The sequence below is a fragment of the Oncorhynchus mykiss genome, chromosome 14, assembly GCF_057628025.1.
Source record: "Oncorhynchus mykiss isolate SJ-2025 chromosome 14, ASM5762802v1, whole genome shotgun sequence".
Lineage (NCBI taxonomy): Eukaryota > Metazoa > Chordata > Actinopteri > Salmoniformes > Salmonidae > Oncorhynchus > Oncorhynchus mykiss.
Genome location: NC_143035.1, coordinates 8,930,420 through 8,954,273, shown reverse-complemented (window position 1 = coordinate 8,954,273; position 23,854 = coordinate 8,930,420). Strand labels below are relative to the sequence as shown.

Genomic DNA, 23,854 nt, shown 5'->3' with positions numbered 1-23,854 from the left:
GATTACTGTTCTCCTACCGGCAGGATATTATGCTGGCAGGACGATTGCAAAATGTATGTATAAAAAGAAAGTCCCCCGGCAAAGACATGCTAAACTTTGACTAGCAATAAAACATTTATAAAAATCACAGCATTGCAACAACCTCTGAAGAATTTCATGTATAATTTGTCGTATTTTAATTTTGTATTATTTTTTACCAGAATTTATTTTGAAAGTTTACAATAATACTGGTATATTCAAAGCTTTTGTGTAGGCTATATTTAAAGAAATACACTTTTAATAAAATACAAATATGTTATTGCAATTACTCATTAGTATCTGCAAAACTTAAATGTGTCTCTTGTGCTGGGCACCAGGTTTAATACAGAGTACTGGTGTCTAGTTAGACTGTAAACTCTCCTTCCAGACTCACATTAAGATTCTCCAAACCAAAATGAAATCTAGAATCAGCTTCCTATTTCGCAACAAAGGATCCTTCACTCATGCTGCCAAACATATCCTCGTAAAACTGACTATCCTACCGATCCTTGACTTTAATGTCATTTACAAAATAGCCTCCAACACTCTACTCAGCAAATTGGATGTAGTCTATCACAGTGCCACCCGTTTTGTCACCAAAGCCCCATATACTAACCACCACTGCGACCTGTATGCTCTCGTTGGCTGGCCCTCTCTTCATATTCGTCGCCAAACACACTGGCTCCAGGTCATCTATAAGTCTTTGCAGTCGTGGCCAAAAGTTTTGAGAATGACACAAATATTAATTTTCAAAGTTTGCTGCCTCAGTTTGTATGATGGCAATTTGCATATACTCCAGAATGTTATGAAGAGTGATCAAATGAATTGCAATTAATTGCAAGTCCCTCTTTTCCATGCAAATGAACTGAATCCCCCCAAAACATTTCCACTGCATTTCAGCCCTGACACAAAAGGACCAGCTGACATCATGTCAGTGATTCTCTCGTTAACACAGGTGTGAGTGTTGACGAGGACAAGGCTGGAGATCACTCTGTCATGCTTATTGAGTTCAAATAACAGACTGGAAGCTTCAAAAGGAGGGTGGTGCTTGGAATCATCGTTCTTCCTCTGTCAACCATGGTTACCTGAAAGGAAACACGTGCCGTCATCATTGCTTTGCACAAAAAGGGCTTCACAGGCAAGGATGTTGCTGCCAGTAAGATTTCACCTAAATCAGCCATTTATCGGATCATCAAGAACTTCAAGGAGAGCGGTTCAATTGTTATGAAGGCTTCAGGGCGCCCAAGAAAGTCCAGCAAGGGCCAGGACCGTCTCCTAAAGTTGATTCAGCTGCGGGATTGGGGCACCACCAGTACAGAGCTTGCTCAGGAATGGCAGCAGGCAGGTGTGAGTGCATCTGCACGCACAGTGAGGGGAAGACTTTTGGAGGATGGCCTGGTGTCAAGAAGGGCAGCAAAGAAGACACTTCTCTCCAGGGAAAACATCAGGGACAGACTGATATTCTGCAAAAGGTACAGGGATTGGACTGCTGAGGACTGGGGTAAAGTTATTTTCTCTGATGAATCGCCTTTCCGATTGTTTGGGGCATCCGGAAAAAAGCTTGTCCGGAGAAGACAAGGTGAGCGCTACCATCAGTCCTGTGTCATGCCAACAGTAAAGCATCCTGAGACCATTCATGTGTCGGGTTGCTTCTCAGCCAAGGGAGTGGGCTCACTCACATTTTTTCCTAAGAACACAGCCATGAATAAAGAATGGTACCAACACATCCTCCGAGAGCAACTTCTCCCAACCATCCAGGAACAGTTTGGTGACGAACAATGCCTTTTCCAGTATGATGGAGCACCTTGCCATAAGGCAAAAGTGATAACTAAGTGGCTCGGGGGAAAAAAACATTGATATTTTGGGTCCATGGCCAGGAAACTCCCCAGACCTTAATCCCATTGAGAACTTGTGGTCAATCCTCAAGAGGCGGGTGGACAAACAAAAACCAACACATTCTGACAAACTCCAAGCATGTATTATGCAAGACTGGGCTGCCATCAGTCAGGATGTGGCCCAAAAGTTAATTGACAGCATGCCAGGGCGGATTGCAGAGGTCTTGAAAAGAAGGGTCAATACTGCAAATTCATCATTCATCTTCTGCACACCTATCACTCCAGTGTATAATTGCTAAATTGTAATTATTTCACCACTATGGCCTATTTATTGCCCTACCTCCCTAATCTTACTACATTTGCACACACTGTATATTGATGTTTCTATTGTGTTGTGTATTGACTGTACATTTGTTTATCCCATGTGTAACTCTGTGTTGTTGGCGTCGCACTGCTTTGCTTTATCTTGGCCAGCTCGCAGTTGGAAATGAGAACTTGTTCTCCACTGGCCTACCTGGTTAAATAAAGGTGAAGAAAAATCCGTACTCCACCCACTCCTGCAACCCAATGCACAGTTATACTTATTGTTTTGTAGAGAGAACCTTTCTACTTGTTTCAGCTAGAGGGAAATTCTCAGTAGGTTTGTTTGTTTTCATAAATCTGTTTTCATAAATTACCCAGTGCTTTTTCTTATTGTCACAATAGAAGTGGTCATTGATTAAAATTCTACCTTTTGAATTCATTATCCACATTGCAATGTTTTGAAATGCAGTTTTTTTAAGGCAACGAAAGTGACGTCATCATTTTTGCTGCTGGCAGAATACTGGTGTGCCGGTGACAGTACAGTAAGAATGTTAAGAAACTGACTTTACCGTCAAGAGATTTGTTTGCCACTGTTTGGTGTTCTTTTCTGTCATCTGGAGCTAACTCTCACAAGCAGCCGTCACATTCGATCGAGCGGGACAGATTGAAGAAAACAGGTCAAGTTTGTACATTTGCAACGTGCTTTGTTCTCAAAGGATAGATTCGTATATGGTGGTCGGTCAACAAGTTGTCTGATTTCAGTTACAGGTATGTGGATAACTTGAACCTTCTGTTGTAGGCTATTTGAGATGCTGACATTGGAAAAAAATATATGTTGCCTAATAATAACTGATTTATAGCCTAATAAGGCACTATATTGAAACATAGTCGCCAAACAGGATCCGTTTTTTGGGGTTTTGACTGACAAAGAGAGGGGGGAACATTTGCCAACTTTTGCATACAATGTTGCCAACAATGTCTCATGATGACAGCAACTCTCCCCGCAAAATTGTTACATTAATTTCGTTTGGAATGATTGATGCTGGACGAATTCGCGGCATTTGTGGGTGGTGCACCTTTTTCTGGTAAAGCGAAACCGAACCTATCACTCATTGTGTAGTCTATTCGTTCAGTCTCTCTCCAGTCTCTCCGAGAAGTCCTTGAAATACCTCACTATGTACCTATTCTCGTTACCCACATGAAGGGTGGTCGTGTATTGAGACCTAAGGCTAGATGTATTGACTTGCTGTCAGCATGTCATTAGTTGGGAAGCGCAGCTTGGGTGGAAATTCCACTGTTTTGCAATTCATGTGACTTTTTCAGTTAGGCAGAGGGGGCCTGGATACATCCTTCCCTTTTCTGCAACTGTCCTCTGGCAGCTGTTTTTGAAGCCACGGGTGTATTCCTATTGCTCTGGTGGTGTCGTGCACCTTAATACAATGACCACAATCTATCTCTTCTCTTTATCTCTCCTTACTCTTTTCTATTTACTCCTCCTATCCAATCTGCTTTCCAACTGTGTCTCTTTCTCGACCTTACCCACCTTCCCCCTCTCTCTCTTGCTCTCTTCTCTCCCCCTGCCCCTCTCCCTCTAGGCCTATCTCTAGGTGGTGATGGGTTCTATGTTCCGTAGTGAGGAGGTGTGCCTGGTGCAGCTCTTCCTCCAGTCTGGTTCGGCCTTTAACTGTGTCAGTGAACTGGGAGAACTGGGCCTGGTCGAGTTCAGAGACGTGAGTTCTGTTCTCCCCTGATCTCGTTTGTCTCATATCTTCGCGTGACTAAAGATTCACTGGCTTAGAACTAATAGCTGCAACTAATATCTCAACCGTCTTGCTATGAATAACTAAGTTTGACATTAACGATATGTCAACTAAATCAAGCCTCGTGTGAATAACTTGTGAGTAACTGTCTCTTTTGCTAATTCCCTCCGTGGTGAATCAGTTGAACCCCAATGTCAACTCCTTCCAGAGGAAGTTTGTGGGGGAGGTGAGACGATGTCAGGAACTGGAGAAAACCTTCAGTGAGTATCTAGATCTCTCACACTATCGTCTCCTAAACCGCTCATTAAAACCCCTATACTAATACAGGGAAATTATGTTTGACAGTTTTCTCCTATGCATTTCTCTTTCTCTCTCTCCGGTCTTTATATCCTTCCATATCTTTCTCCCTGTCTCTCCCTCCATCTCTCTGTCTTTTCATCCTTCTCTCCACTCAGCGTTCCTGGACCAGGAGATCAATAGGTCCCTTTTGCCCCCCCTCCATGGCCCGACCCCCAGCCCGAACCCCTTGGCCCCCCAGCCCAGAGAGTTGCTCACCATTGAGGAGGAGAGTGAGAAGCTGGCCAGGGAGCTCAAAGAGCTGTCCAGGAACAGAGACGGTCTCAGAGCCCAGCTGATCCAGCTCAGCCAGTACAAAGGAGTTCTCACCCAGACCCACTCCCTCACCGCCTCACAGGTCAAAACTACACCTCCCATCACCACCCTCTCTCAATTCAATTTCAATTTAAGGGCTTTATTGGCATGGGAAACATATGTTTACATTGCCAAAGCAAGTGAAGCAGATAAATGAACAAAAGTGAAATAAACAATGCAAATGAACAGTAAACATTACACTCACAGAAGTTCCAAAATAATAAAGAAATTTCAAAATGTCATATTATATCCAAATACAGTATTGTAATGATGTGCAAACAGTTAAAGTACAAAAGGGAAAATAAATAAACATATACAGTGGGGCAAAAAAGTATCATTGTCATGCTGAAAGACCCAGCCACGTTTCATCTTCAATGCCCTTGCTGATGGAAGGAGGTTTTCACTCAAAATCTCACGATACATGGCCCCATTCATTCTTTCCTTTACACGGATCAGTCGTCCTGGTCCCTTTGCAGAAAAACAGCCCCAAAGCATGATGTTTCCACCCCATGCTTCACAGTAGGTATGGTGTTCTTTGGATGCAACTCAAGCATTCTTTGTCCTCCAAACACGACGAGTTGAGTTTTTACCAAAAAGTTATATTTTGGTTTCATCTGACCATATGACATTCTCCCAATCTTCTTCTGGATCATCCAAATGCTCTCTAGCAAACTTCAGACGGGCCTGGACATGTACTGGCTTAAGCAGGGGGACACGTCTGGCACTGCAGGATTTGAGTCCCTGGCGGCGTAGTGTGTTACTGATGGTAGGCTTTGTTACTTTGGTCCCAGCTCTCTGCAGGTCATTCACTAGGTCCCCCCGTGTGGTTCTGGGATTTTTGCTCACCGTTCTTGTGATCATTTTGACCCCACGGGTGAGATCTTGCGTGGAGCCCCAGATCGAGGGAGATATCAGTGGTCTTGTATGTCTTCCATTTCCTAATAATTGCTCCCACAGTTGATTTCTTCAAACCAAGCTGCTTACCTATTGCAGATTCAGTCTTCCCAGCCTGGTGCAGGTCTACAACTTTGTTTCTGGTGTCCTTTGACAGCTATTTGGTCTTGGCCATAGTGGAGTTTGGAGTGTGACTGTTTGAGGTTGTGGACAGGTGTCTTTTATACTGATAACAAGTTCAAACAGGTGCCATTAATACAGGTAACGAGTGGAGGACAGAGGAGCCTCTTAAAGAAGAAGTTACAGGTCTGTGAGAGCCAGAAATCTTACTTGTTTGTAGGTGACCAAATACTTATTTTCCACCATAATTTGCAAATAAATTCTTAAAAAATCCTACAATGTGATTTTCTGGATTTTTTTTCTCATTTTGTCTGTCATAGTTGAAGTGTACCTATGATGAAAATTACAGGCCTCTCTCATCTTTTTAAGTGGGAGAACTTGCACAATTGGTGGCTGACTAAATACTTTTTTGCCCCACTGTATATGGGTTGTATTTACAATGGCGTTTGTTCTTCACTGTTTGCCCTTTTCTTGTGGCAACAGGTCACAAAATGTGCTGCTGTGGGGGCTCACTGGTATTTCACCCAGTAGATATGGGAGTTTATCAAAATTGGGTTTGTTTTTTGAATTCTTTGTGGATCTGTGTAATCTGAGGGAAATATGTGTCTCTATTATCATACATATCATAATGTCATACATTTGGCAGGAGATTAGGAAGGGCAGCTCAGTTTCCACCTCATTTTGTGGGCAGTGTGCACATAGCTTGTCTTCTCTTGAGAGCCAGGTCTGCCCACGGCGGCCTTTCTCAATAGCAAGGCTATGCTCACTGAGTCTGTTCATAGTCAAAGTTTTCCTTAAGTTTGGGTCAGTCATAGTGGTCAGGTATTCTGCCACTGTGTATTCTCTGTTTAGGGCCAAATAGCATTCTAGTTTGCTCTGTTTTTTTGTTAATCCTTTCCAATGTGTCAAGTAAATATGTTTTCGTTTTCTCATGATTTGGTTGGCTCTAATTGTGTTGCTGTCCTGGGGCTCTGTAGGGTCTGTTTGTGTTGGTGAACAGAGCCCCAGGACCAGCTGGCTTAGGGGACTCTTCTACAGGTTAATCGCTCTGAAGGTGATGGCTTTGTTATGGAAGGTTTGGGAATTGCTTCCTTTTAGGTGGTTGTAGAATTTAACGTCTCTTTTCTGGATTTTGATAATTAGCGGGTATCAGCCTAATTCTGCTCTGCATGCTTTATTTGGTGTTTTACGTTATACACAGAAGATATTTTTGCGGAATTCTGCATGCAGTCTCAATTTGGTGTTTGGCCCATTTTGTGAATTATTGGTTGGTGAGCGGACCCCAGACCTCACAACCACAAAGGTCAATGAGTTCTATAACTGATTCAAGTAATTTTAGCCAGATCCTAATTATGTCGAATTTTATGTTCCTTTTGATGGCATAGAAGGCCCTTCTTGCCTTGCCTCAGCTTGTTCACAGCTTTTTGGGGGTTACCTGTGGCGCTGATGTTTAGGCTGAGGTATGTATCGTTTTTTTGTGTGCTCTAGTGCAACGGTGTCAAGATGGAATTTGTATTTGTGGCCCGTGCAACTAGACAATTTTTAGAACACCATTATTTTTGTTATGCTGAGATTTACTGGCAGGGCCCAGGTCTGACAGAATCTGTGCAGCAGATCTAGGTGCTGCTGTAGGCCCTCTTTGGTTGGGGACAGAAGCACCAGATCATCAGCAAACAGTAGACATTTGACTTCAGATTATAGTAGGGTGAGGCCGGGTGCTGCAGACTGCTCTAGTGCCCTCGCCAATTAGTTGATATATATGTTGAAGAGGGTGGGGCTTAAGCTGCATCCCTGTCTCACCCCACGGCCCTTTGGAAAGTAATGTGTGTTTTTTGGCAATTCTAACCGCGTACTTGTTTGTGTACATGGATTTTATAATGTACAGTCGTGGCCAAAAGTTTAGAGAATGACACAAATATTCATTTTCACAAAGTTTGCTGCCTCAGTGTCTTTAGATATTTTTGTAAAATGTTACTATGGAATACTGAAGTATAATTACAAGCATTTCATAAGTGTCAAAAGCTTTTTATTGACAATTACATGAAGTTGATGCAAAAAGTCAATATTTTCAGTGTCGACCCTTCTTTTTCAAGACCTCTGCAATCCTCCCTGGCATGCTGTCAATTAACTTCTGGGCTTCATCCTGACTGATGGCAGCCCATTCTTGCATAATCAATGCTTGGAGTTTGTCAGAATTTGTGGATTTTTGATTTTCCACCCACCTCTTGAGGATTGACCACAAATTCTCAATGGGATTAAGGTCTGGGGAGTTTCCTGGCCATAGACCCAAAATATCAATGTTTTGTTCCCCGAGCCACTTAGTTATCACTTTTGCCTTATGGCAAGGTGCTCCGTCATGCTGGAAAAGGCATTTTTCGTCACCAAACTGTTCCTGGATGGTTGGGAGAAGTTGCTCTCGGAGGATGTGTTGGTACCATTCTTTATTCATGGCTGTGTTCTTAGGCAAAATTGTGAGTGAGCCCACTCCCTTGGCTGAGAAGCAACCCCACACATGAATGGTCTCAGGATACTTTACTGTTGGCTTGACACAGGACCAATGCGCTCACCTTGTCTTCTCCGGACAAGCTTTTTTTCCGGATGCCCCAAACAATCGGAAAGGGGATTCAGAGAAAATGACTTTACCCCAGTCCTCAGCAGTCCAATCCCTGTACCTTTTGCAGAATATCAGTCTGTCCCTGATGTTTTTCCTGGAGAGAAGTGGCTTCTTTGCTGCCCTTCTTGACACCAAGCCATCCTCCAAAAGTATTTGCCTCACTGTGCATGCAGACGCACTCACACCTGCCTGCTGCCATTCCTGAACAAGCTCTGTACTGGTGGTGCCCCAATCCCGCAGCTGAATCCACTTTAGGAGATGATCCTGGCGCTTGCTGGACTTTTTTGGGCGCACTGAAGCCTTCACAACAATTGAACCGCTGTCCTTGAAGTTCTTGATGATCCAATAAATGGCTGATTTAGGTGCAGTCTTACTGGCAGCAATATCCTTGCCTGTGAAGCCCTTTTTGTGCAAAGCAATGATGACCGCACATGTTTCCTTGCAGGTAACCATGTTTGACAGAGGAAGAACAATGATTCCAAGCACCACCCTCCTTTGGAAGCTTCCAGTCTGTTATTCGAACTCAATCAGCATGACAGAGTGATCTCCAGCCTTGTCCTTGTCAACACTCACACCTGTGTTAACGAGAGAATCACTGAAATGATGTCAGCTGGTCCTTTTGTGTCAGGGCTGAAATGCAGTGGAAATGTTTTTTGGGGATTCAGTTCATTTGCATGGCAAAGAGGGACTTTGCAATTAATTGCAATTCATCTGATCACTCTTCATAACATTCTGGAGAATATGCAAATTGCCATCATACAAACTGAGACAGCAGACTTTGAAAATTAATATTTGTCATTCTCAAAACTTTTGGCCACGACTGTAGTATGTTTCTCCCCCAACACCACTATCCATTAATTTGCATAGCAGACCCTCATGCCAAATTGAGTCAAAGGCTTTTTAAAAATTAATAAAGCATGAGAAGACTTTGCCTTTGTTTTGTTTGTTTGTCAATTAGAGTGTGCACGGTGAATACGTTGTCTATCGTACAGGAATTTGGTAGAAAGCCAATTTGACATTTGCTCAGTACATTGTTTTCACTGAGGAAATGTATGTGTCTGCTGTTAATGATAATGCGGAGGATTTTCCCAAGGTTGCTGTTGACACATATCCCACGGTATTGGGGTGAAATTTGTCTCCACTTTTGTGGATTGGGGCGATCAGTCCTTGGTTCCAAATATTGGGGGAATTTTATTTATTTACCTTTATTTAAATAGGCAAGTCAGTTAAGAACAAATTCTTATTTTCAATGACGGCCTGTCGTTCCGCCTTGTTCAGAGGCGGAACGACAGATCCTTTCAGTTACTAGTCCAATGCTCTAACCACTAGGCTACCTGCCGTCCCAGGAAGATGCAAGAGCTAAGGATGATGTTAAAGAGTTTAAGTACAGCCAATTGGAATTTGTTGTCTGTATATTTTATTATTTAATTTCTCTCTCTCTCTCGATCTTCTCTCTCTCGCTCTCACACAACCAGACACACTCCTTCAGAGAACCTAAACGACTGTTTGGATGTGTTAAAGTCTCCCGAACCCTTTTTATTGTTTCCTCTTACAGGCTCCACCTCCTCTACGTGAAACAGTAGGCATATTGGAGCCTAACCGACAGGATGTCCACCTCCGGTAAGCATCATTGGTCAAAGTGATTGCCAATCTCCTTCCACCTTATTATTTGTATTTTTTTTACATTGGCTCTGGACGATGATTGATTTTCAAGTTGGTCAACATCCTCTTTTGCCAACTGACCTATTTCTTTGCTCGTCTCTCATCCTTCTCTCTTCTGCAGTTTTGTGGCCGGTGTGGTCCACCCCTGGAAAGTCCCATCATTTGAGCGGTTGCTATGGCGAGCATGCCGCGGGTACGTCGTCGTGGACTTCAGAGAGATGGAGGAGCAGCTGGAGCATCCTGACACGGTGAGGAGAGAGGGAGAGGAGGAGGAATGAAATGAAGAGAAAATATATACTTACAGTAAAACTCCACCCTATATTTTGGTATTTGTTTCATTTATCTTTCGGTATTTGTTTCATTAGTCCATAATTGATATAGTCCCAAAATGTTTTGCATATCAGCAATCAAGTTGCATCATATGCTAAATGCATAATACCGGCTGTATTTCTGTATTTTGGAAGTTATATATCTTGAAACAATGCGAAAACAGAAAACAATTTTTTTGGGGGGTGGAATTTTCATATAAGTAAGAGTGGCAAACAAGATGGTCAATGCATCAACATTTCTAATATGTGATGGGATTGCAGGGGGAGATGGTGCAGTGGACAGTGTTCCTCATATCCTACTGGGGAGATCAAATCGGACAAAAGGTCAAGAAGATCTGTGATTGGTAAGTAAACCTGTCCACTTCTTGTGGCGTCATTTACCACATTGCGGTGGTCCATGTACATGCTTGTTTAATGACCCTTGTCTTTCTTGCACCTCCTGGATAACTTGCATTTCCAGCTTCCACGCGCAGGTGTTTGAGTATCCTGACAGCCCCACGGAGAGAGAGGAGATTCTCCAGGGACTGCAGGGCAGAATTGAAGACATCAAATCAGTAAGTCAGACACGAGCGCTGTATAAAATGCATTCACCTTCAACTTTGATGCACTGTCACTAAACTTCACTAGAAATCATTGGGTGCAGTAAACAGAGCCAACGTTTACTGTCTGTAAAGCTCCCCCGAACTCCATCTCTAATCCACACCTTCCCCCTTTCGTCCTTCACCCCTCTGCCCTCCCCTCCTCAGGTCCTCTTTCAGACAGAGCAGTTCCTCCAGCAGTTGTTGGTGCGCACAGTAGCGGTGTTGCCCCAGTGGAAGGTGCGGGTCCAGAAGTCTAAGGCAGTCCAGGCCGTACTGAACCTCTGCAGCCCCTCCGTCACCGACAAGTGTCTGATCGCTGAAGCCTGGTGTCCCGTCCGCAAGCTGCCCGAGCTGCAGAGCGCCCTGAGGGAAGGAGGGGTGAGCGAGGGGAAGGAAACAGGGATGGGGAGATGGGAGACACAGAAGAAGGGAGAATAGAGGAGGGACAGAGATTGTGTGCAGTTGAGTAACGCAACAAGAGCGAGTTAGTTGTATGTTGTCGTCACTCTGTTTAAATGGAGGAATGGATGTCATTTTACACAGTACCCTAAATGTGTATGACCTTAAGCCCCTTCATCTGCTCTCTGTCTCTCCCCCTATCAGAGGAAGAGTGGCAGCGGGGTGGACTCGTTCTACAACCGCCTCCCCTGCTCCACGCCTCCTCCTACACTGTTTCCCACCAACTCCTTCACTGCAGGCTTCCAGAACATTGTAGACGCCTACGGAGTGGCCAGTTACCGCGAGGTCAACCCAGGTATCAGTCCAATCAATACATCACTTAGTTTAGCGGTCACTTCCAGCCAACAACCCAGGGAAGAACCAGCTCCTCTGGTATATGTCAACGATCAGAACTATTATTCCCCCCGTTCTCTCATTCACCCCTCTCTCTGTTTTCTCCTCTCCTACTTTTTCTGGCTAACCTCTCTCCATCCCCATATCTCCCTCCCCATATCTCCCTCCCCCTTTCTCTTTTCCCCCTTTCTCTCATTCCCTCCTCCCCTCTGTCTCTGTAGCGGTGTACACCATCATCACGTTCCCCTTCCTGTTTGCCGTGATGTTTGGGGACGTGGGTCACGGTCTGCTGATGTCCCTGGCTGCCCTCTGGATGGTTCTGGAGGAGAAGGACCCCAAACTCAGGAACAACACTAATGAGGTCACACAGACACACACAGTCACACCTTTTCATACACACCCTTTAAATTGGGAGACTGACAAATCTGATTCACAGGAACAGTCCTAATATACTGTCTCTCTGTGTGTGGTTTAGATCTGGCGGATGATGTTTGGAGGACGTTATCTGATCCTGTTGATGGGACTGTTCTCTGTCTACACTGGGGCCATCTACAATGAGTGTTTTAGCAGAGGACTCAGCCCCTTCAGCTCCGGCTGGCATGTAGGACCCATGTTTGAGAACGGAGAGTGGAAGTAAGGACACACACACACACACACATACACGTGTGCCCATGTCCGTCACTCACACATGCATAACAGCGCCACAATCACTTTTCTGATGGTCCTGTATGTTACGTTTACAATATGAGTTTTGTGTCTCTCTTTCTCTCGCTCTCTTCTTCTCTTAGTCCAACAACTGTTAAAGAGAACAACTTCCTGTCCCTGGACCCTAACATCACTGGGGTTTTTACAGGACCCTATCCTTTTGGTATCGACCCGGTATGGAAATGCACATCACACTACCTCCATCTTTATTTCACTCATTCTTCTATCTCTTCCTCATCTCTCATCTCTCTGTAATGATTGTTTCCATGACCGTCTGTCTGTCCCTCTCAGGTCTGGGGTATGTCCAACAACCACCTGACGTTCCTCAACTCCTACAAGATGAAGATGTCTGTCATTATCGGGGTCATCCACATGACCTTCGGAGTCTGTCTGGCCTTCTTCAACTACATGTGAGGGAACGTGTGTGTGTGTGTGCCTGTACGGGTTGGGGTCAATTCCATTTCAATTCAGAAAGTAAACCATATTCCAATTTCACATTTTTTTCATTGAAAAGCATTGTAGAGAATTAGAATTTGAGTATACTTCCTGAATTGACCCCAATCCTGGTGTGAATGGAACTGCAAGGGAGTATCACTGTAATCTAATAATTTCTGCCTATGCATTCCTTCTCTCTACCCATCTCTCTCTACTAATCCCTCTCCCTCTACCCACCCACTTCTCTCTTTGTCTCTCTATTCATCCTTCTCCCACTCTACCCATCCCTCTCTCCCCCATCCCTCCAGACACTTTAACCAGTTGAGCAGTGTGTTCCTGGTACTGATCCCAGAGCTGTTCTTCATGCTGTGTCTGTTTGGTTACCTGGTCTTCATGGTCATCTTCAAGTGGCTGGCCTTCGACACGACCCACTCTAACTCCGCCCCCAGCATCCTCATCCACTTCATAGACATGTTCCTATTCGCCGAGAACAAGGACAACCCGCCCCTCTACAGAGGACAGGTGTCTGTCTGAATGTGTCTGTCTGAATGTGTGTGTTTTGTGGGGAAACATGATGCCACTGTACAGGGCTGGTATGTTTGTGGAAGGGCACACAACATGCTCACTCCAATGTACTTATTTGTCTAAAGTATGCTTAATGTTAGCTGAGTCCTTGAAAATATAATCTATAGGTAAACAATGGTATGGCAGCATGCTCTCTCCAAAATACAACCTGCACTCTAGTGTGTGTGTGTGTGTGTGAGACGTCCTAACTCCCTCTCTCTCTGTACTGTAGTTGGTGGTGCAGAAGGTCCTGGTGGTACTGGCGCTGTGTTCTGTTCCAGTCCTGCTGCTGGGGAAACCCATCCATCAATACATCACACACAAGAGGAAGCACCTGCACATGGTGAGCAACTGTGTTGTCTTGTCTGGGCGTGTGCTATGCCTATTGATTTGAGTGTAAGTATCTAGGATGACTTTGTTTAGTCTTATGTGTATAACATCTGTATGTGTAATATACGTAAACTCAGCAAAAAAAGAAACGTCCCTTTTTCAGGACCCTGTCTTTCAAAGATAATTAGTAAAAATCAAAATAACTTCACAGATCTTCATTGTAAAGGATTTAAACACTATTTCCCATGTTTGTTCAATGAACCATAAACAATTCATGAACATGCACCTGTGGAGCGGTCGTTAAGACATTAACAGCTTACAGACGGTAAGCAATTAAGGTCACAGTTATGAAAACTTAGGACACTAAAGAGGCCTTTCTACAGACTCTGAAAAACACCAAAAGAAAGATGCCCAGGATCCCTGCTCATTTGCATGAATGTGCCTTAGGCATGCTGCAAGGAGACATGAAGACTGCAGATGTGGCCAGGGAAATAAATTGCAATGTCCGTACTGTGAGACGCCTAAGACAGCGCTACAGGGAGACAGGACGGACAGCTGATCGTCCTCGCAGTGGCAGACCACGTGTAAGAACACCTGCACAGGATCGGTACATCTGAACATCTCACCTAAGGGACAGGTACAGGATGGCAACAACAACTGCCCGAGTTACACCAGGAATGCACAATCCCTCCATCAGTGCTCAGACTTTCCTGTAATAGGCTGAGAGAGGCTGGACTGAGGGCTTGTAGGCCTGTTGTAAGGCAGGTCCTCACCAGACCGGCAACAACGTCGCCTATGGGCACAAACCCACCGTCACTGGACCAGACAGGACTGGCAAAAAGTGCTCTTCACTGACGAGTCGCTGTTTTACCTCACCAGGGGTGATGGTCAGATTAGCATTTATCATCAAAGGAATGAGCGTTACACCGAGGCCTATACTCTGGAGCGGGATTGATTTGGAGATGGAGGGTCCGTCATGGTCTGGGGCAGTGTGTCACAGCATCATCGGACTGAGCTTGTTGTCATTGCAGGCAATCTCAACGCTGTGTGTTACAGGGAAGACATCCTCCTCCCTCATGTGGTACCCTTCCTGCAGGCTCATCCTGACATGACCCTCCAGCATGACAATGCCACCAGCCATACTGCTCCTTCTGTGCGTGATTTCCTGCAAGACAGGAATGTCAGTGTTCTGCCATGGCCAGCGAAGAGCCCGGCTCTCAATCCCATTGATCACGTCTGGGACCTGTTGGATCAGAGGGTGAGGGCTAGGGCCATTCCCCCAGAAATGTCCGGGAACCTTGGTGGAAGAGTGGGGTAACATCTCACAGAAAGAACTGGCAAATCTGGTGCAGTCCATGAGGAGGAGATGCACTGCAGTACTTAATACAGCTGGTGGCCACACAAGATACTGACTGTTACTTTTGATTTTGACCCTCCCTTTGTTCAGGGACACATTATTCCATATCTGTAGTCACAGTTTATGTCTCAGTTGTTGAATCTTGTTACGTTTGCTGAAAATAAACGCAGATGACAGGGGAGAGGACGTTTCTTTTTTTTGCTGAGTTTATTATGTGTGTTTATATACAGTATGTATTATAATCTCTGTGAGTGGGTCTGATGTGATTGTGTCTTCCAGGCAGGAGACAGACGACCCCTGTTGGCTGAGAACAGTTCCATCAATGCTCATCAGGGAGAGGTGGGGAGTCACAGAGAGGAGGAGGTGGTGAGAGGGAGCGAGTCACCATTGTGTTACCCATGCTAGCTCCGTTTCAATATACTCATAGCCCGAGCTAGTGTCACAAGGAATAACATATTACTCAGTCCAACTTCTCTACCCTTTTTCCCTGTCTTAAAAAAAAAAGAAGCTAAATCTCTGTGCATCTCTGTAGGGTTTTGACGCTGCTGATGCGTTCATGCACCAGGCCATCCACACCATAGAGTACTGTCTAGGCTGCATCTCCAACACAGCCTCCTACCTACGACTGTGGGCCCTCAGCCTTGCACACGCACGTGAGTCACACGCTCGCACACACACACTTTCCCCACTGATTTACAGTGACTTACTGATCGCACACTGACTCATTTCCTTAAGAGTGCTAACTCATTCTAGCGCCTACTCAGTGTGTCCCCTTTCACCCTCCAGAGCTGTCGGAGGTGCTCTGGACGATGGTGCTGCATAACGCCCTGACCTGGCAAGGCAACATGGGATCTGTGATCCTGTTTCTATTCTTCATCGTCTTCGCGGTGCTGACAGTCTCAATCCTGCTGGTCATGGAGGGCCTGTCTGCCTTCCTGCATGCCCTGCGTCTGCACTGGTGAGAGCAGGGGGACGGAGAGGGGGGGGGGGGGAGAATGAGTGAGAGATGGTGGGAAGGAATTAGTCGAAGGGGAGAGGAGTGTGTGAATGGAGAATAAGATCAAATATATTATTCATGAACAAAAATGTAATGCAATATTGTCTGTTGATTTTTGAAAATGTTGTCTCTCTCCTAGGGTGGAGTTCCAGAATAAATTCTACAGTGGAACAGGTTACAAGCTGAACCCTTTCTCCTTCTCTTCCATAATCCACGCCTCGTCCGCTCTGTGATCATTTAAACGATCAATGAATTATGATTGCCAAATGGTTATATTAACTTGCTCTGCACCTATCACACTGCACACATTTCAGAATGATTGCTGTCTTTTTTGTAAAATGTGTTCAATGTACAAGAATACATTTAGGCCTTTGCACTATGCTATGGGGTGTTTATGTGTCTATTCCAGCATGCATGCTGTGTCATCAAAATCAGAATTTCTTTCTTGTTCCTTCTTTGCACTGATCATGTGGTGGGTCTGTAAATTCACTCTGGCTGTCTACTCTGATTTCAGGAATTTACGGACACGCAACACCTGTTGAATGACTGGTGTCTGCAATTTTTTAAAATTCAATTGTTGTCAACAGTACAGTTAGTCACCAATGCCCTAGATAACACAAAAATAGTCTAACCAGCTCTGCTAGGGTGAATAAAATGGTCAGAGTTAGGTGTTCTCTCATTTGTGTTTGGATGTAGCTAGCAAGCTAGCCACCTTTAGCCAGTTAGCTCGGGTGCTTGACTGCTGTTGTGAGGTCAGAACGCTCGGATCAACCCTACTCCTCAGCCAGAGTGCCCAGTGTGCGCTCTGAACACCCCGAGAGCAAAACACTCTGAATTCACGAAAGGACAATCTAACAACGCTCTGAATTTATGAAAGCCCAGAGCGCACTCCAGGGTGAATTTACGAACACACCCCATGTGTCTCAACTTTCAGTAATGTACCTTTAGATAATATGTTGTTTAAATAATATATTAACAGTAATACATTCACAGCCTCCCTGTTTATCGTTCAAAGCGTTATTTGAAAATGGTTGAATAACTCAGGAAATGGGTGCTATTGACTTTCACACATGACGGTGACCTCAAAGTTCAGTAAAGATAAGGCACACACCAATTGTCTTAACTCATCTGTTGTGGTCTTGAAGAGAGTCTACATAGACATGATTTTGCTATGATGGTGTAGTATTATCTAAAATAAGGACTCACGACAACGAGGTTCTAGCTCCAGCATGTTTACTAACCTAGCCCTCGCATGTCATACCTAGGTACGGGTATCCCCAAGGGACATCTTACTACAGATGGTAACATGAACAACCCTTCATGGTACTCAACACCTCTTTCTTGTGTCATATTTGAACACGGTTAATAATTATGGAAAGGGAAACTTGTAAACTCGTGTGTCATTCACATTCTGTTTGATCTGAGCAGAGAACCATCTGAATGAAGATCAATATTCTGCCGCATTCTCTGTATGATGGTTCACATCGTACCGTCTGTCTCTTTGCACTATCACTGTGTTTAACTCTAGGGCTGTAATGAAATTAAAGACAGTTTTTTTCCTGACGGTTCTTGTGTGGGTGTGCGATTTGACTTGTTCCTATTGTAGAAATTAGGCAAGTCAGACATCTTCTTTAATTTATAAAAAAAAATATATAGAATTGTTTTTTTTCCCAACTGACGTTATCAATAAAACCATTCCAATAAGGCATGACATAAGATATACACTACCGTTCAAAAGTTTGGGGTCACTTAGCAATGTCCATGTTTTTGAAAGAAAAACACTTTTTTTAGTCCATTAAAATAACATCAAATTGATCAGAAATACAGTGTAGACATTGTTAATGTTGTAAATGACTATTGTTCCTGGAAATGGCAGATTTTTAATAGGTGTACAGAGGCCCGTTATCAGCAACCATCACTCCTGTGTTCCAATGGCACGTTGTGCTACCTAATCCAAGTTTATCATTTTAAAAGGCTAATTGATCATTAGAAAACCCTTTTAAAATTGTTAGAACAACTGAAAACTGTTGTTCTGATTAAAGAAGCAATAAAACTGGCCTTTAGACTAGTTGAGTTTCTGGAGCATCAGCATTTGTGGGTTCAATTACAGGCTCAAAATGGCCAGAAACAAATAACTTTCTTCTGAAACTCGTCAGTCTATTCTTGTTCTGAGAAATGAAGGCTATTCCATGTGAGAAATTGTCAAGATAATAAAGATCTTGTACAATCCTGTGTACTACTCCCTTCACAGAACAGCGCAAACTGGCTCTAACCAGAATACAAAGAGGAGTGGGAGGCCCCGGTCCACAACTGAACAAGAGGACAAGTACATTAGTGTCTAGTTTGAGAAACAGATGCCTCACAAGTCCTTAACTGGCAGATTCATTAAATAGTACCAGCAAAACACCAGTCTCAATGTCAACAGTGAAGAGGCGACTCCGGGATGCTGGCCAGTTGAGGACTAGTCTGTTTCTCAAACTAGACACTCCAAGAAGTATTTTTATACAATATACAATTCTGCTTATAAATTAAGGACCATGACAAGAACCTGCCGATGAAAAGCAGAGTTTCACTGGAACTTTGTCAATATTATAATTGCAAATCAACATGAAGTTAAGGCCACCAAAAGTAGAGAAGACATTATGAGGAATACAATTCCATATAGACGTGGGTCTGCTTAGGAACTGTTTTATCCAATTGATCTTAAAATTATTATTTAAAGTAAAATCCAGAAAATTCTGCCCACCATAATCATGTGTTCATTACAACAGTTTTCCTAATGTAATGGGTAGGGTTTCTCCACAGAAATTTGAAAAGCATCTGGTCTATCTCTTTACTTATTTTACCGTCAATATATAAAGATAGAGCGGCATATGTTAGTCTAGAGATCCCTTAAACCTTGGTTATTGGGACTCTTCCTTTTAAGGGTAAGTCCCTCTGTAGCCATTGATTTAGCTTCTTCTGGGGTCTTTTAATGTGAGGATTAAAATTTAGTAAGCATCTAGACTTCTGATCCTTAGTAATGTTCATGCCTAAATATGTAAGTTCTTCTTTCACTGGAATGCCGTAATATGAGGGTGCCACACAATCTTTGACATGAGTTCACATTTATTAATATTAAGATATAGGCCAGATGCTTCGGAAAAGGATTATATCACATTGATCGATATGGGAATCTGACTAGTGTCTACCGGAACACTTTCCAGGGCTTGGGCCCCTCTCTTCGGGCAAATTTAACATTTAGAAAAATGTATGTAAAATTGTATGAGATGAAAATGGACAAACTAAAGGGTGTGCAATGTACAGTATAAGGCTTGTCAATGGATATTATGACAGCAGTTTGAGGGTTGTAGGTCACATGACCAGAGAGCTATTGAAATTCAAAAAACATTGCAAATGAATGTAAAATCATGTGAGATGAAAATGGATTAGCAAAAGGTTGTGCTACATATACGGCTACTCAGTGGTTATTCTGAAAGTAGTTTGAGGGTTGTAGGTCACAGAGGAGCTATTGAAATTTGAACTGTTTAAACATTATTGTAAAGTCTCATGAGATTCAAATGGACAAACAAAAGGGTGTGCAATGTATAAGTTCAATGAGTGTACATTATGAACCTTGTTTGAGGTGTGTGGGTCACATGACCGAGGCGCTATTGATTTTCAATTATTATAATTTTTTTAAATAGTGCGAGATGTAAACCGACAACAAAAAGTGTGTGCAGTCTATCCCATCGGATTAGCTATAACCAATTTTGAAAGTTTTAGGAGTAATGGTTAAACGGCTATTGAAATGTGAAAAATTTGATTTGTCAATATGTTGACGGTCCCTAACTGATATTGGTGGACGTAAGGAAAGCTACAGGCGAATATCCGTCGAATATCCAGCCTGAATCTGTCTTTTCCTCGGTTACAGAAAAATCCCCAAAGCCACATTTCTCAAGGGAGTGGAAGAAGAACTGATGCGCCACTGTGTCAAATGCTTTATAAAAATCAAAAATAATATGAAACTATCCTCGATTATTAGGTCTGAGTAGTCAAGTATGTCTAATACTAGACTGATATTGTTAGAAATATCTGTCCCTCATAAAGCCAGTCTGTGTTTCATCAATTATTGCATCCAGGACTTCTTTAATTATTTTTGCAATTAGTAAGGCTAATATCTTATAGTCATTATTATGAAGACAAATTGGATGCCAGTTATTGATGAGCAGCACTTATTTTTTAGGCTTAGATATCAGTGTTATTAACCCCTGAGTCATTGTAGGAGGGAGAACATTGTTTTAATACTCTCTAAAAAGACTAAGTAGGAAGGGAGCTACTTGTTCAGAAAATAACTTCTGCCGTTATAAAATTCTGCCGTATCAATGCCTGGGGATTTATTGTTTTTTAGATGTTTGATAGAGTCGATAATATCTTCAACTATGATGTGTTCATCACACTGTTTAGATTCTATATCACTGATAGAGTGAACATTATTCAGTAAGTCAAAAAACATATATATGGATTCCTGAGAGCACGTAGAGCTATACAATTTCCTATAAAAAATTGCTACAGTAGTTAGAGATTTTTGGTCATCTGTAATAACACCATCAATGTTTAAATTATGGATAGTGTTATTTGTAGAGCGCAACAGCGTCTTTCTTTTACGAGGTAGAACCGGATGTTGTCAAAGATGACGAAGAAGGAAGTGGTCCATGCAAAGTGTCGAAGATGGCGGCACACATGTCAAGGCGAATGCTGCTTAAATAATATACAAAAGTATACTGTTTTCTCTATGATATGAGTCGCTAAAGTGGATAATCAAGTATAGACTGAATTTTATTACTCATATATGACCACATAAGGAACGAGAGGATGGCAGTTTTGGGTGATTTAAATCGAACCGTGCGGTTATTACTAGGTCAAATTCAAAGGTGCTGGCAGAGTGGGTCTGCAATCAACCAATATCAGAAATCGGGTAAGAAAACACTGCTCCTCGTTGATGCCAAATGTGTTGTGTAAATCATCATGTTTATGAAAATGTCTATTGGGTTAGCATGTTCCTAATGCTGCTTTATACACTACCATGCTCTTCTCTTGGTCCAACTTCTCTCTCTCCAGTCCGTTGTATGAGCCTGGCGGCGCCCAAGCTTCAGCCCACTGTAGATGACAATGAAGCCGTGAGCCCGACATTTGTGAACAGAAACCCGCGGAACCTGGAGCAGATGGCTCTAGCGGTGAAGGACAGGGGCTGGAGAACAACCTGGCCCTCCCAAAAGTTCTACCACAGGTGTGTGTCTCAAATCTAATCTAATTTTATTGGTCACATACACGTGTTTAGCAGATGTTATTGTGGGTGTAGCGAAATACTTGTGTTCCTAGTTCCAACAGTGCAGTAATATCTAACAATTTCACAACAATACACACATCTAAGTAAGGATCTGTGTGTTCACACTTTGGATGAAGAAATTGACACTAGATAGGCAGACATACAGATTGACACTCCTTTTATAACCCCTTTTGTCTTTCCCCTACTCTTCTCTGCCATCTGTCTTCATGCCCTTACCCCTTGCTTCTCCACCGATTCCCCCACTCTTCTCTCCTCCTTCAGGTTGGTTTTCTCTCGCTCCCAGCACTATGTAACAGCTGAGGTGTTTGCCAACGGTGATGCAGTCCCTGTGCTGTCGTGTTCCACCAAAGAGTGGGCCCTGAAGCGTGAGCTGGGTTCTACCCGTTGTGTGGCAGCCAGCCAGGCTGTGGGTGAGGTACTAGCACAGAGGTGTCATCAAGCTGGCATCACTAGGATGGTGTACAGACACATCCCCTGGCAGTATCGCTCTGATGCTGTAAGTACGGGTGGGGGGTTGTGACATCCCTTGACAGTACAAGTAGAATGCTGTGAGTACAGAGGTGTGTGTGTGTGAGAAATGGGCTTCATGTTGTTGAGTAGTTGGATACAGCCAAGTTTAGGAAGATCCAGAGCCCTATACTATAAATCTGGTTTGAGGAGTTAGCCGAGGTAACTTAGGTCCACCTTTTAGCCAGGTCAATTTCTACGGCAATTAATTATTCGTAGCTAACCTGCTAACTCCACTTATCCTGAATGAAGCGTTTGAGCCGTGAGTTGAGGACCAAACAAAGAATACTGAACAAAAATACGAATGCAACAATTTCAAAGATTGAGTTACAGTTCATATAAGGAAATCAATCAATTGAAATAAATGCATTAGGCCCTAATCTATGGATTTCACATGACTGGGAATACAGATGGTTGGTTACAGATACCCTAAAAAAACGTTGGGGAGTGGATCAGAAAACCAGTCAGTATCTGGTGAGACTACCATTTGCCTCATGCACTGTGACACATCTCCTTCGCATAGAGTTGATCAGGCTGTTGATTGTGGCCTGTGGAATATTGTCCCACTCCTCAACAATAGCTGTGAAGAACTGGGACATTTTTAGCTTACGGGAATTGTGTACAGGTCCTGCGACATGGGAGCTGCAACAAACACTCAAACTGGACAGTTTTATCTCAATCTCTTCATTCAAAGTCTGTCATGGACACTCTTACTGACAGTTGTGGCTGCTTTGCGTGATGTATTGTTGTTTCTACCTTCTTTCCCGTTGTCTGTGCCCAATAATGTTTGTATCGTGTTTTGTGCTGCTATCACGTCTACTCTGTGAAGTGCGATTGCGCAATTTCGCAATTCTACCATATTTGGTAGTGAGTGGAAACACCAAGCGGATGCTTCACATTTATACTTCCAGTGAAATGTCTGTTCTGTGGATCTACCGCTTCTTAGACTTGCTTTCAATGAGAAGACAGATCTGTGAATTTGGTGGGGTTACATATGGCAGCTTTAAATATTTTATTGATAAAATGTTTAAGAGTAATATTCAAATACATATTACACATTGTCATTTTATTTGAACTTTTATTTAACTATGCAAGTCAGTTAAGAACAAATTCTTATTTATAATGACGACCAAACCCTAATGCTTAGAATGTAAGCATTCTAAGCATGCTTACTGGTGTACCAAAATGCAAAGTCGGTGTGATCGAAGCGTAACCCGGACAACACTGGGCCAATTGTGCGCCACCCTATGGGACACCCAATTACGGCCGGTTGTGATACAGCCTGGAATTGAACCAGGGTCTGTAGTGACGCCTCTGACTTAAACTTTTTCGTATGACTTAATAAAAATCTTTAATCGATTGGAGTGGGGAAAAGGGGACTTGTGCATTGATAAGCACACAAGACACTTTCATACCATAGCATGCTGAATTTGCAGGTGAACCTTTTTCAAATTTAGATTTCGGCACAAACGAAAATGTGGCACTAACTGGCCCGTGGATTGATGTTTCAGCAGTCACAATGAAGTGTTCGAGTAGCCATGTGCGACATGAACAAGTCCAGCTTGAGTAAGCCGGCGGATGCACTATAAATATCTACATTTGTAACATGGATGAAGCCTGAGCTGGAATGTGGCACTAACTGAACCTAGCTAATTTTAGAAAAGTCCATCTAGCTTGATTTGTAGTATACCCCTCCGGGCTCTCGAGTGGCATCACTACAGACACCCCGGTTCAAATCCGGGCTGTATCACAACCGGCTGTGATTGGGCATCCCATAGGTTGGCATGCAATTGGCCCAGCATTGTCCATCATAAGAACGTGTTAACTGACTTGCTTAGTAAAATAAAGTGTTGGTGTGTGTTTCTCTTTTTCAGGTTCAGTCCTTCCGGACAGCAATGAAAGAGGGAGGAGTTACCCTCAGTGAACCGCGGCAGAAATTCATCGGGAACTAACTGCAAAGGTTCCTAATAGCCTATAAAGAAATATTCTCCTTGTTTGTCTTGACACAAATGGCCCATTTTCAATTTTATTTACATTGTGTTATTCAATAAAAAAAAGGCAGACAAATTAA

At 43.2% G+C, this 23,854-nt stretch overlaps 2 protein-coding genes across 7 annotated transcripts; both read left to right on the top strand.

The window, feature by feature from the left end:
* Positions 1-2,321: 2,321 nt before the first annotated feature.
* LOC110488719 (V-type proton ATPase 116 kDa subunit a 3) lies at positions 2,322-17,510 on the top strand. Of its 6 annotated transcripts, none has more exons than XM_036942865.2 (20): positions 2,322-2,924; positions 3,752-3,886; positions 4,098-4,176; positions 4,372-4,610; positions 9,751-9,815; positions 9,979-10,105; positions 10,448-10,530; positions 10,647-10,740; positions 10,933-11,145; positions 11,371-11,521; positions 11,781-11,920; positions 12,035-12,192; positions 12,348-12,438; positions 12,556-12,674; positions 13,008-13,221; positions 13,496-13,606; positions 15,230-15,316; positions 15,483-15,603; positions 15,737-15,908; positions 16,087-17,510. In XM_036942865.2, exons 2-20 carry the CDS (start codon positions 3,770-3,772, stop codon positions 16,178-16,180), a joined length of 2,475 nt encoding a protein of 824 aa, XP_036798760.1. In that variant the 5' UTR covers positions 2,322-2,924; positions 3,752-3,769; the 3' UTR covers positions 16,181-17,510. The 6 variants fall into 6 exon arrangements, with proteins under 6 accessions (XP_036798760.1, XP_036798761.1, XP_090054418.1 ...); XM_036942866.2 differs by having other exon boundaries at positions 2,358-2,924; positions 15,230-15,289; XM_090198292.1 differs by having other exon boundaries at positions 2,358-2,924; positions 15,230-15,313.
* Positions 17,511-20,601: 3,091 nt separating this feature from the next.
* Positions 20,602-23,854, top strand: mrpl18 (mitochondrial ribosomal protein L18). Its single transcript, XM_021561038.3, has 4 exons — positions 20,602-20,904; positions 21,048-21,216; positions 21,538-21,772; positions 23,658-23,854. The coding sequence occupies exons 1-4, from the start codon at positions 20,802-20,804 to the stop codon at positions 23,733-23,735; spliced, it is 585 nt and encodes a 194-aa protein (XP_021416713.3). The 5' UTR covers positions 20,602-20,801; the 3' UTR covers positions 23,736-23,854.